Source organism: Phaethon lepturus, unplaced genomic scaffold (assembly GCF_000687285.1).
Source record: "Phaethon lepturus isolate BGI_N335 unplaced genomic scaffold, ASM68728v1 scaffold28196, whole genome shotgun sequence".
Taxonomy (NCBI): Eukaryota; Metazoa; Chordata; class Aves; order Phaethontiformes; family Phaethontidae; genus Phaethon; species Phaethon lepturus.
In genome coordinates this window covers 34,626-47,786 of record NW_010548739.1, presented here as the reverse complement: position 1 = coordinate 47,786, position 13,161 = coordinate 34,626, and the positions used below count along the sequence as shown (strand labels likewise).

General features: G+C 47.7%; 1 protein-coding gene across 1 annotated transcript; it reads right to left on the bottom strand.

Moving 5' to 3' along the window:
- Positions 1-406: 406 nt before the first annotated feature.
- LPAR2 (lysophosphatidic acid receptor 2) lies at positions 407-9,384 on the bottom strand. The gene is made up of 3 exons (XM_010290076.1): positions 9,344-9,384; positions 4,492-5,234; positions 407-708 (listed from the first exon to the last, which is right to left on the bottom strand). The coding sequence occupies exons 1-3, from the start codon at positions 9,382-9,384 to the stop codon at positions 407-409; spliced, it is 1,086 nt and encodes a 361-aa protein (XP_010288378.1).
- Positions 9,385-13,161: the final 3,777 nt, after the last annotated feature.

Genomic DNA, 13,161 nt, shown 5'->3' with positions numbered 1-13,161 from the left:
TAAAGCTGAAGAGCTTTGGCTCTTTGGAGTATGCTACCACTGGAACAACTATTTCTGAAGGCAGTAATACTGAAGTACCAAGAAAATACTTTGCTTGTTGAGAGATCACGTGAGATTCCTTTTGCACATATTTCTAGATGCTGCTAAATTACAATCAACTTTGCATTAGAAATAGCAGTCTTTAATAAGAATACTACTCCAAGTATGTTTGTCCTAAATAACACACCATCCATCAGTTCCTTAAAAGCATCTTGTCCTTTACCAATGACAAGTATTCTATAGAAACATTTATGCTTGTGCACATAAAAAGTCTCTGCTGCTTTAGAAGCAGGTCACTCCTAGCCTCCGCGCTTTTGCCCAGAAAGCGGACGCTGTTCGGCATCGTGCTTGTCTCGCTGATTAAGAGCTAAATAGAGGAATCCACAGTAAAGTGCCCATTCTGCGAAAGCGTTCTGCGGTCTGTGGTGTTTAGCTTCACCACCGTGGGGGTGTATTTGGAATTCCTGTAACAGACAAAGCAGAGGATCCTCCGGAAGGTGCTACGCATCTCGTTGTCCCTGTAAGAGTAGACGATAGCGTTTATCAACGAGTTGATCTCTGCCAGCAAAAGGACATATTTCTCCACCGCTAGAACATTGCAGCTCTTGCAGCCCAAGCCATCCAGGAGGAGCACGACTTGTCCTGGGGTCCAGCAGATGACAAAAGCACCTGGGGAGAGAAAAACTGCTGTTAGAGAAAAAGCAGGTTCCTGACCCTGCCCAGTCATTCACCATGAAGACGCTCAATGGAATCACTGGGGTTTTATCTTGGAAAAAAAGCTAAATGGGGGGAAAAATAACTAGCTTCATGCTATTTTTTTGCTTTGGAGGAAGACCAAGGATTAAACCAGCAAATATTAAAGATGGAGGCATTGGCTTCCCCCCTCCCAGTTCACTCAGAACAACACTTCTAAGTACTTTCACTACTTTCACTTACCTCCCCTCATCACCATTGTTGCATTTACAGAGTGAAGATAAAGTGTCCATATTTCCTGTTTATGTGTCACTCCCTCCAAAAAGGGGAACAGGCCATAAAATTAGGGAACAGTGATACATCTTGAACAAAATCTTCTCCACTTCTCCGTACAGTTTATGGGGGCTTTAACAGCACGAGTTTAGAAGAGTCCTGGCCAACACTTTGGGCAGTCCAACGAAGTCTCTCTCACACAGCTATATGCCAAGCAGAAAACAGCCAAACAGAAAATAGCCAAGCAATGTGCTGGCCAAGACAAGGCCTGAGCTGGCCAGACTCCACCACTGATTCAGCTGGGCTGATACTGGGTTCTTGCCATCACCTGCAAAGCTCTTTGGCAAAAGGATAATTGCTGTTTTGCATGAGAGAGTGGGAGGTGCCTGCAGCTCCTAAAACCCTTTTTACAGTCATGATTTTAAGGCTGACATAAATCAAGCACTCGCCTATCAGTGCTCCTGGCGGTCATACATAAGGTTGTATGTACCTTAAAGCACAGGAGCTGCACCCTGCTGCATCTTCTGGGAAAGGGTGGAAAAGAGCAAGACTTGCTGGGAACATTGCAACTACACCCTTTACTGAAAAAACATCTGTCAGGAAAGAACAACAGCCAGAAGAGCTGCACCAACACCGAGAGGCTGAATTTAAAGCTTCCAGAGTGAAATGCTGCACTGGTGAAAAGTCAAAGGAATACTTGGGAGGGATCTCCTGGATTTCTGGGAGTGTTCTCCCCTGATTTCAGGCCACTGCATCATGTAACCCTTTCTACTGAGGTGAGCACAGCAGCCACCACATCTGGGCCAGGCAGCTTTCCCTGCACTTGCAGACATGACTTTGCCCCCTTTAAATTTAGCAACTATACAGAACAGTTTCCTTGCTGTCATGAAAGAAGGTCCAATAATTCTATCTTGAGTGAGCTTGCAGGAAAGGGACCTCCTTGTTTAGTGATGTAACTTTTTCCAGCATCCACAAGGAAAGCCAGATTCTCTAGAGAATGGCTCCCAGCAGCATAAAGTAAAGCCAGAGTAATATTGGGGGGGAGGGTGTAAAAATAAGTATCAAAAAAGTTTGGGGCCTTTGCCTGCATATCCAGCCGATTTCCCTGCTTTTTAATGGAAGATGAAGTATTCCAAAAGAAGCCTGAACTCTTAATAATCTAACACAGCATGGTCACTAATGACTCTGCCCTGTGGTTTGGTCATCACCTCCTGTGTCGCTCAACTGGTCTGTGGGAAGACTTGCTACTAGTTTCCAGATGTACCTTGGACTTACTGGTTTCCAGGTCGGCTCCTAGACCTGTTCTTAACACCCAGGACCTGCAAGATTATCAACCGCAGCAACCTTGCAGTGAAGCGGCATACAGACAGCTCCTACCGCACCCTTTACTTCCTCGCACGCTCACCAGCGGCTACACCCTCTGATGCATAAGGCGCAAAGTATTCCTCTGTGCAGAGTCCAAGTTTGCAGAAGGCTGGGGAACGAGGGTGGAGAAGGAATTACACCAGGGCTTTCACAGGGAGGGAAAACACCCACTGCAGTCTCAGCTTTCTGTGTGCCGAGTCCAAACAGAAAGGTGTTTTCTGAGTGGAGCGATTCCCTCCCTTGTTCTCTCCTGCGCAAGGGACCTGTACAGAACTGACTGCTGCTTCTCTCCAGCGCTGCCCCGCAGAGCAAGGGAAAAACCCTTGGGTTCCAAGAGTCCCAAAGGCCTGATGAACTCCTGAGTCTCCCTCAACTCTCCAGATTAGGTTCCTCCTCAGTCTGTCTGTCCAGAGACACCAGTCCCAACTCCCTGTGAAACCACAGCAGCTCTTCTGAGCCTCCTCTGACCCAAGCTTTTTCCTCACTCAAGGCAGAAGACAAAGGCAGGCCAGCCAAGCCAGGAGGGCAGACACCAAGAGGAAAGGCATCTACCATGACAATGAAAATGCATGAACTGCATTTTCCTTCTTGGCCAGCATCCCCATCCCACCAACCCTCTTGCAGTCAATCTTGTGAGGTCCCATAAAATTAAGCAGTCCTGCTGACACCACAGAGTGACCCTCTGATACTGTTCGGGAAAGAAAGGGGGAAACAAAACTTCTCTCCACTGTGGACTGTGTAAAATACATGAAGTAAATCATTCTTGAGTTCTGCTGACCCTGTGCTGCATCTGATCAGCTCCAAGGCAGTAACGAACTCCCAGCTGCACACAAGAGATGGAGAGATTGTAAGGCAGGGAAGACAACATCACAGGAAAGGCAGGAACCAGCAGAAAACTCCAGTTTCGATGCTCACAAGTTGCAACAGGACCCAGCAAGCCAGCCTGCCCTGGAGCAGGGACACACCAAGCAGCCCGCCAGCCCCCCCCCGACGGCTCCCACCCTGCTCCCCTCCTCTGCCAAGCCCCACTCTGCCAGCGCCAGTTCACAAGGGAGTAGTCTTTGTTTGCAGCTACAAGGTTTCCCTGACGGAGCAAATTCTGTGCTTATCAGGAAAGATTTGCAAGCAAGGGGTTGTGACCGTAAGCCCAGAGTCGGGCTGGATTGCAGCAGATCTGAGCACATTAATTTCTTTCACTTTAAAGAAAGGCTGTTAGACCATGAAAGCAAGAGGTAAAAGCAGATTAAAAAATCATGGAGTGATAGGCTGTTGAAAGCACAATGCACGCACCAGCCTCCGCTGTCAGACATGCAGCACTCAGCAGAAGAGCACATATCTGAATAAAGTTAAATAGTCTGGAGAGGCAGACCCTCAGCACCAACCACTTCCAGTTACTGATCTGCTCCTATTTGCACTACAGACTGCGGATGCAGACAGACTGGCAGGCAGTTAGCACTCTGCTGGAGATCCCGTGCTCATGGAGAGCGGCTCAAACTGGGAGATGAGAGTTTCCGAGAGCAGATTTACCTGAGCAGATTGAGACTCAGTATCTAAAAAATAATCTGAGTTCAGTGCTTTGTTCTAGTAAACAGTAAGGAATTTGGATGCAACTCCCTCATTCTCTCCCCATCACCTTGTAATATCAGCCCCAAACCTCTCCATCCTTTAATGAAGGATGCACCAAGTGCCACTTCTTGATAAAGCCTGATTATAGCTCCTAATTCCACGCTACACTTCTATGGAGGGAGCATACTAGGCTTGAGGACATAAGAGCCTTTTCTTTGCCCAAAGCACCTGCATTTACAGTAGTCAGATACTACCGAGTCACATTAATAACAGTCCTTGTTCCTGATAACCAGACGGGAAGAGATTCAGGAGCTCGCCTCCCCTCTGCCTGCGAGGTTGCTCCCATTACAGCTCACGCAATTCATGCAGAGTCTTAAAACTCTTGAGCTCCTCAGCAAACCAATCTATCACCCCAGCAGCTTCAGAGATCGGGGAAGCAGAACCTCACTTCCCAGTCCTCCCCGTTGTCCCGAGCACATTCACCTCTCCAGCCCCACACAACCCAGGATGGAAGATCAAAGCACCATGTAGATTGACTACAGCAAGCGGACTTACTTAGGATAATAGTTACCGTCTTGACAAGGCTGATCATGGTCTCCTTGTAGCGGGGATGGAAGCTAGTGTGCTTGGACATCCGTGTCATCTTCCTTTTGACATAGATGAAGATATGCGTGTACACAACCACCATGATCAGGAAGATGACCAGGTTGGAGATGGCCCAGAAGGTCAGGTAGCTCCTGCTGTAGAGCGGTGCCATGCTGGAGCACTTCTCCAGGGCACAAAGGCAGTGCCAGCCATAGGACGGGATAAGCCCCAGAAGCAGGGCCGTGACCCAGATACAGAAGATGAGGATCATCACACGCTGGTTGGACATTTTGCTGTGTAACTGCATAGTGAAAACAGTCTGGTGCCTTTCTACAGCAATTGCCAGCAGGTTCACCACAGAGGCTGTCAAGCTGGTGTCCAGCAGGCTCTGGCGGATGAACCAGGTCTTCAAGGAGAGCTCTGCTGTCCTGGGCCCCGTGTGGAACATGAGAAACATGTACGCGATGCCAGCAAACAGATCAGCAGCCGCCAAGTTCCCCAACAGGTAGTAGATGGGGTAGTGGAAACGCCGGTTGATGATGATAGCGGTGATGACCAGCAGGTTGGTCAGGAGCACAATGACGCTCACTGTCAGGCCCAAGGCAACCACTAGGACATCCTTCGTCCTCCAGTACGTGGTCAGTTCTTTGCGGCTGTTGTTGTAGAAGAACCCCACAGTCTCATTGTAAAAACAGTGCTTCATTGCTGCTGTCCTAAAGAGGGATGAGAGTATCATTAGCTTGTTGTGCCCACACACACACAACTATGACAAGCCAGCGAGATTCTGAGCATTACGACAATGCCTTTGACACGGATGGAGGTGGGGAGAAGCTTGAAACACACGGAAACCACCACAGAAGCAGCAGGAAACCACTTCTGTACTTGAGACAGAACTACACATCTCACAGGCTGAGTCCTCATCTGTCCTCAAATCCAGATTGAGGATGCAGCAAAGCCTTGAACATTCATGGGAGGAGATAATGTTTGCCAGATCTGATAAGAGATTCTCCCTATCTGGCCCACGCAGCTTCATGGGGATGACAGACAAAACTATTTTTGTTGTCCCAGATGTCCTACTTCAGAAATGTAAAAACAAAGCAGCAGCAAAGAAGGTTTATCAGTCAATCACTAAACAACACTCTGACAAAGACTATGAGCCTTTGCAGCTGTTGCAGTCCCCAGGACTGCTGCTTCTGGTTCAGTGAACGCACATATCTCATCTTTCCTGGGTAGTTTTATTGCTTAAAGGCTAATGTAATGCACAGCTACTTCCAAACACTGCTCTATGCACAGCACTTGCTGATCATTCCAAAACAGGTGAGTACTTCCCAAATTTTGCCAAAAAGCAAAGAGCACATAGAGCTGCGCAGAAACAAACTCCTCAGCCCAGAAAAGTAAACAGTAGCAAGAAGTCAGCACATACAACCATGGGCTGGATCTCTGCAAGAGCTGGATCATCTGGAACCCCTGCAGCACTTCTACACTACACAACAGCACGGGGGTCATCACCCCATGCTCCAGGGTGTTGACCAGTAAGTCATCTGTGCAACGAGGGAAGCAACTCCCTTCTTCCCTTCCAGGTCTGGGACAAGGCTGCAATTTAAAACTCATTGAACTTGGTGGATTGATAGGAAAAGTTGTTTAAGTGTCAAGAATGGCTTTTCACATTTCTTTGACACACTGGGCACCGCTGGGAACAAGACTAGACAAGCCATTCGTCTGGATCATAACCTTAAAATCTTAATTTTCAAAGCCCATATACCTCTCTGGTAATTAACTTCCTGTCCGGAGGACAGCCAAACATGAAGCAGCAGGTTAAGTTAAAGGATTTTTTACCTTACAGAGTCAGAATTTAAACCCAGTAATTGACACTTGCGTTACTTGTCCATGCAAAAACACAGCACCATGAACAAACCCCGAGGGATGAGAAGCCCAATCGTTACACCCCACAGCAGATGTTCCTGTTCCTTTCCTAACCAAGAGCTTGGAAATCTCAAGTCAGGGTTGGCTGCCGTCCCCACTGGGATGGGCAAACACAGTTTGGAGCCTCCTTCCTTGCTGCACTGAGGTGCTGAAAAATGACACAGTTTTTCCTTACCCTGGTGCTCTGCACATGAAGTCACTGGTTCTCCCTGCCCTCTCATGAGCCCAGCCATCATCCTCATTTTAGAGAAAGCCTAATGCAGATCACACAGCAAAAGCACAGTTCTCTGGACAGGGAGAAGATGCAAAAGTGCCCGACTCACAATTCACTTTAATCATCCCCGAAACCGAAAGACAGCTCAGCGGCCCCAGTTAGTTGCATGTTCCTCCACTTTCTGGCCAGCAGAGTTTTCCAGCACACTGCAGCAGGAGCTCTTGGCGAAGCAGCAAGGCTGCTGTTCGTAGCAGGGAGGAGAGATCATAGCAGGCAGGCCAGCATATTATCACCTGCACTGCACCCACGCCGAGTTACGCAAACAAGATGGCCGAGCCAGGAAATCGCATTGTACCTGCGGCTGAACTTCTGATCTCCGCTGCCTGATGGGCTCTGTACCAGCCTGCTTTGGCATATGCTGTCTTTACCACAAGACAAGAAAGCTAAACTGAACTAATTTACTTTAAAATCTGCTGATGAAGATACTATTTTTACAAATACTGGTGGGGAAAAAAGGAAGAGGAGGCAGATGAGAACTCAGCCCACCCCAGAGGAGGAAGTCATGGGCTAGTACTGTATAACAAGTCCATCTGTCCTCTCTTTTCAGGTCACGGGATGTTTGTAGATCTCAAGCCGTAGAGCTCTTCAGGAGTCGTGTGGTCCAAAGGCAGCACAGGAGGCGAAAGCAACCAAGTGGGTCCTGCAGAGATACCACAGGGCCACTCAGCAGGTACCCAGGGAGCACTTTGGCTTGAACAGCAGAAAGCGATGGAAGAATGAGGAAGGGAGGAAAGCCTAGGAACAGGACGAACACAACCGCTGTGAATCACAGGTAGGTGGATGACCACCTGCATAGGGTGTATCTGGGGAGGCACCAAATCCAAGGCTACGCCATTCTTATGCAAAAGAGTTCCCTCAACATTTTTGAAAGCTTTAATCCCAAATCAAAAAGGAAATTGCTGCTTAAGTTCGGCAAGTCACTTCACCTTTGTAAGACTACACATGTGGATGCCCAGGGAAGAAAGTGGGGGGAAGGAGAGAGGCTGAAGTGGCATCGTGGTTCAGAGCACTCCGTACACTGTCCAGCCACGTGAACGAGCATGTATCAAATGCCATTATAATCCCATTCACATTTTTGCTGTGGAGTAACGTGTTATGAATTTTATCTAATACAATGAAGATTATAATGGAACAGAAATTTGCCTGTGCACAGTGCAGGACAAAGACAACTCGCACCATGCTTTAATTTTTAAGAAACATTAAAATATTACAGTGAAATAGCATGTTGACACATGTCTTATTCTCAGTAACTTTTGAGCTGACACCAAGATAAATTAAATCCAGATAAGACTAGCTTTAAAATTTCCACTGTTATGGAGACCAATCTTATTTTGTTGCAAATATTAAAGATTGCACAGCTATGACAGGTCCCATAAACTTTAAGATCGCATGCTCACTGGCAAATTGTGAACTTTTTTTTCAAAGCATTATACAAGTACTCGTTCAATGACATGTTTACTGGGGGAGGGGATTAGGGCTGTGTAAACCCACAAAGGAGCTGTGTTCTGCATGTGTAATACTCAAATCTGGAGAAAGGGTCCCTCAGCATTAATCCTACATACGAAATGCTTCTTTAGGCAAGACCCAGTTAGAGCCCAGGGAGAAGTTGGAGAGGTGCAAATCCCTCCAAGATGTGCGTAGGTTAAACTAAAGCTCTGCAATACTGTGAGCTGGGCGGGGTCCAGGACTGACAGGTTAATGCTTGTGACTGGTCTTAGGAGCTTAAGTGCCACTCCACTGCCACCCTGCAATTAGAAAACTGACCTTGGAACTTGGCATCAAGGGCAGTCAACGCCACAAATCAAAATTTAACAGGAAGCGAAACACCCAGCCCACAGCAGCAAGCAGATAGAAAGTCAGGCTGGTGCCATGATGCACAAAGGAGCTGGATGAATCTATTGTTCAGTGTCCGAGCAACCCCCTTCCATGGTCTTACACTCCTCAGCAGGATCTTACAAGATTTTTCCTTACCACCATTGTTTACTCGGTAAAACAAGACTCTAGTTACATGCTGCAACAATTCAGCAGCCCCTTCCCTTAGGCAATACGCAAACACAGACTCTTCTCTAATCATGCTACCTCAAACTCTGCTCAAGTCTCTCTCCCTTAGAATCAAGTACAGCTTTTGCAGTTCGGTAGGAACCACCATACAAAATGAGCGTGGAACGGGTCGTTTCTCATTGCCAGCGTTATCTGTACGCATACGCCATCTCCCTTCTTACTCGGTTAATTACTGCCCCAGGTTCACCGTAAGTTCAGGGTCCTTTTACAGAGAAAGTAAAGGTGTAAGTGTCTTCCCTTCTCCGTTTCCTCTTGCTTGCAAGAGTGGAAAACGCTAGTCAGCTCTGAGATCTGGGAAGACATTCAACACTTGTGAACAGACCCACAGCCAGCGCAGCGTGGAAGCAAACAGGGATGAATGGCTGAATTTATGCTCCCACCAATAACCAAAATCAGTGGTGATCAAGACAGAACAACGGATCTATAAAGGCTCACAGGCACTCAGATCCAGCCTGTTTTAATCTTGTCCACTGCACTCGGATTTACATGGCCGAACATTCAAACCACTGCTATATTTAAGCCATAAACAGTACAAGGTTTTACTCCAAAGAACAGCGTCCTTACCTGAAAGCACAGCCACGGCATCCAGACCTGACATTTAGCATTGGTCTCCCCACCACAGGAAACCAGGGCAGCTATCCAGCAAGGAGATCCCCATCTCTGGCGGGCAGAGGTGCTTTCCGAACAAGCCAGGCGCCTTACAGGAAAGTTTCAGACGAGCCTTACAGCCCCACAGTCCATCACAGAGCGCTCCGAAACACTGGCTCCTGGGAGGCAAGTTTGCAAAGAGCTCCGATGGGCCCGTCCCTCCTTGGGTCCTCCCCTAGGCGGGTCCTTCCAGGAGACCCAGGAGCTGTAACTCGAGTCCTTGCCGCCTTCATGGAGGCCAAAGCCACTTTCCAAGCACCTCCGGTTCGGACTGGAACGAGTTAGCTCCAATCCGCCAGCATCGCCCTCGCAGACCGTTCCTGCCGGCAAGGTGTTGCTCTGTGGGAACCGGCACCCTCTGGTCCCAACGCTCCCGCCACACCGGTTCGCCCCACAGCAAGGGTTTGCTCACGCTCGCCTGCTGCCCCACAGCCTTTGCCCCACGGCAGGAGGAGAGCAGATCTCCTTCCAAATGACCAGGTGCCATCCCATGATGGAGGAGCTGTCTTGCCTTGGCACCGAAGGCTGTTTGCCCAGTCTGCAACTACAGCACCCACATCTCACACGGACTGTCAGGTCAGGATCTGGCCCCGCACACCCACTACACCAGCCACACTTGCCCAGCGCAACGCAAGAAACGCTGAAACGGGTAAGAAGCAGGGAGATGATGTCATGGGACACGGGAAACTGAGGCACAGACTTGAAAGGATTTTCCTGCCGTAATTGGGAAAAGTCTGTGTCACTGCTAGAACGAGAGCTCACGTTTCTGATATGTCAGTCTAGCTAGTCCTTGACGCGTCAGAGATTATTTTACCTGCCAAGTACTGTACTGATACCAACAGCATACTTGGTGCTAACAAGCCATAGCTGTATAAATTATGAAGGAAAAAACCACCAAGTTCACAACATCCATTCACTTTGATTTATGCCTGCTGCTCTTGCAAAGGCCCCAGCAATTTCCATTCGACTCCAATTTCCTATTCTCCCACCCTCCTCCCACCATCATCTGTTCCCCAAGGAACAATGTTATCACCCAGCACAACCCTAATCTGCTGCCAGTCAGATACACCTTAGAGCTTGGCAGAGCCAAGCAGTGTTATGTAAAATAGCCAGGAGATTTACAAAGAGAGCCCAACACAAAGGGGAAAGAGATAGGGCCAAAGATCTGAGGACACATTAACAGAGCAGGGCAGCCAATAAAGGGAAGCAGAGCAGTAGTGACACTGGCAGAAAAGACGGATGAACAGGACAGGCTGCAATAGGAGAGGAGCAACTACCAGTCCTGCAAAAACAGAAAATTGTACCAGGCTCCCTACATTCAACCCTTACATCCTGTAGCCTCCAAAGGCCAAAAATCATGCTAGAAACATCACATGGGCTACAAAAACTCAGAAAGGACCTATCATTGCCACCTGCTTACAAGTTCTGCACCTCTAGACTGATGATGCCAGTCACAAGACAGTGCCCAGCACAGGGGCCTTTCACAAAATTTCCGTATGTGTTTTTAGAAGCAGCAAAAAGTTTCACTAACAAGGTCCTTTTTTGGGGGGTGGGGGGGAATAGTTTAACAAGCTTGCTTTCTCAGATCAGAGAACAACCAAGTTACCAAGAAGTCTGTTCCTAAGAGCCAGAAGTCCTTAGTGCAACCAGACAGATTTACAATATTATAGTTACAGGAAGTCATTTTAAGTTTGTAGCATCTTACTCAAGTGACACAGAGCAGATCCTTCACCTTCCCATGAGGCATTTATTACCCTTTTGGTTACATTATTAGTTTAAGACCAAAGGGCCCCAACTCCACGCTGCAATAAAACAGCCCCCCCATTTCCCCAGCCCACCCTTGTGCTGCCAGCACAAGTTTAGGTCACTGATCCGACTCTCCACACCGGTGTGCAAGAAGCAGAACCCAGGTCAGAGCAACCATTTGGCAGCAGCACTAGCTTCGATAGGCTTCAGACAGTTATGAAGCCACACGTGCTCTGCAGCCGTGTCTTCGGGATGGCAGCAGTCTAAAAATACTTTTGATTTACTCGTTCCTTTAAGGTTTCAAACTGGCACTCGGCAAGTGCTTTAGAGGCAACGTTTTCATAAAGGAAACACCCAGAGCAATCAGGAAAACAGCCCAGCATAACTGGTTTCAACTGAAGTGTCAACAGTCCATGACAATAGCTCAGCACGTCAGACAGACCCAGCAAGTTTGGAGCACCCAGTGCTGCCAAAGGGTCAGGAGCACTTTGGCAACTCAGTCCACACACACCAGAGCCAGGACAAAGGGGGATACAGGAAATGTCAGACTGCACCAGGCCGGGGCTCAGCCTGTCACAAACGGTATCTGCTTGCATACAGAGGTGAGAGAATATTTCAGGTTTCAAAATCCTGACCTTAATCACAGCAATTTTTCTGGTCCCTTTGTCTAGAAAAACCTAACTTGACTTCTCTGCATCACACAAGTCTGGGAGCCTGTTTATTTTCAAGTTTCAGGTATATTTGAAGGACCCAAGACCCATTTAGTTCATCTCTCCAGCCATACCATACGCATGAGTTCGGGCCCAGCACACCCTTTCAGGGTGCTACCTGCAAAACCAAAAAACATTGCACCCGAAAACCTCACATCAGCTTTTGCAACCACGTAATGATTTCTTAAAGACTGAGCTCAGATATCTTCCAACAATGATACTTTGGGGATTGAGTACCAAACACAGGCAAGACCAAACACCCATTGTGTCCAGCCCCTCTTCTCTCCCCTTCCCCTCCAACCACTCTGTGACTTTTTTCCCCATTTCCAACAGTTTAGAAGGGGCTTGTAGGGTGTTGCGCAGCAATGTTCCCCCCCAGCAGAAAGGCTATTCAGAGTCACAAAGTAACCCGATCTTGATGCAGCCCGCAGATCTGATCGCATTCTGGTGCCCAGCAGATAATTGGTAGAGAAACATTTCCAAAGACAACAGATGTCTGCCTCCCCTTTATTACACTTCTGTTTTTCAAAGTGAAGTTAATTGTTTTAGTAGATTTTGCATTTTCAAACAAGCCTAAAGACAATATTTTTCTTTAAGCCTCATAGCTGTGGTTGTTCCTGTGGATGACAAATCTGAAGGGTTTGTGGGGGTTTTTTTTTTCTTTTCCTGAGACCCCTCTCCTGGAATCCCAGGAATGTTAAAAACCTTCTGGAAGGAGTCATGTCATCATCTCCCTCCCAGCAGACCTCTGCAGACAACCAGTTGCTCAAATTAATACTTCCAAAGTCCCAACTGGCCCAGATATTCCCAAACCCTCAGTGAGGAGCACTCCCTCGAGTACCACAAAACAACAACACCGTTCTTACAACTTCAGCTAAGAGCCAAAGCATTCGATGGAAAGCAGCATATACATCAGCGTTAAAAATGCAGGAATTTCATAACACCCACTGCTGCTGAAATGCAGCCAACTCTGAGGTGGAGCGGAGTTGTTGTTTGCAAGCCTACAGCATCAAAGAATACTTTTCAACAAAGAGGTAGGGAAGAAATCTGTGCCCACTGCTGCCTTGCCTACAACAGGAATTTTCTTTTCCTCCAACAAGTTAGCAACCATTTACAATCAATTACTCTGGAACAAATCACAAAGAACCTGGAAAATTCCTTTTCCCCTGTCACCTTCCCCAGGTTTCCTCTGGCTTCATTTGGACACTTAGAATTAAAGCATTTCCGTGTTGTAGACATCACCTGAAATTGAAGTGGGGAGGCCACCGAAGCAAAACA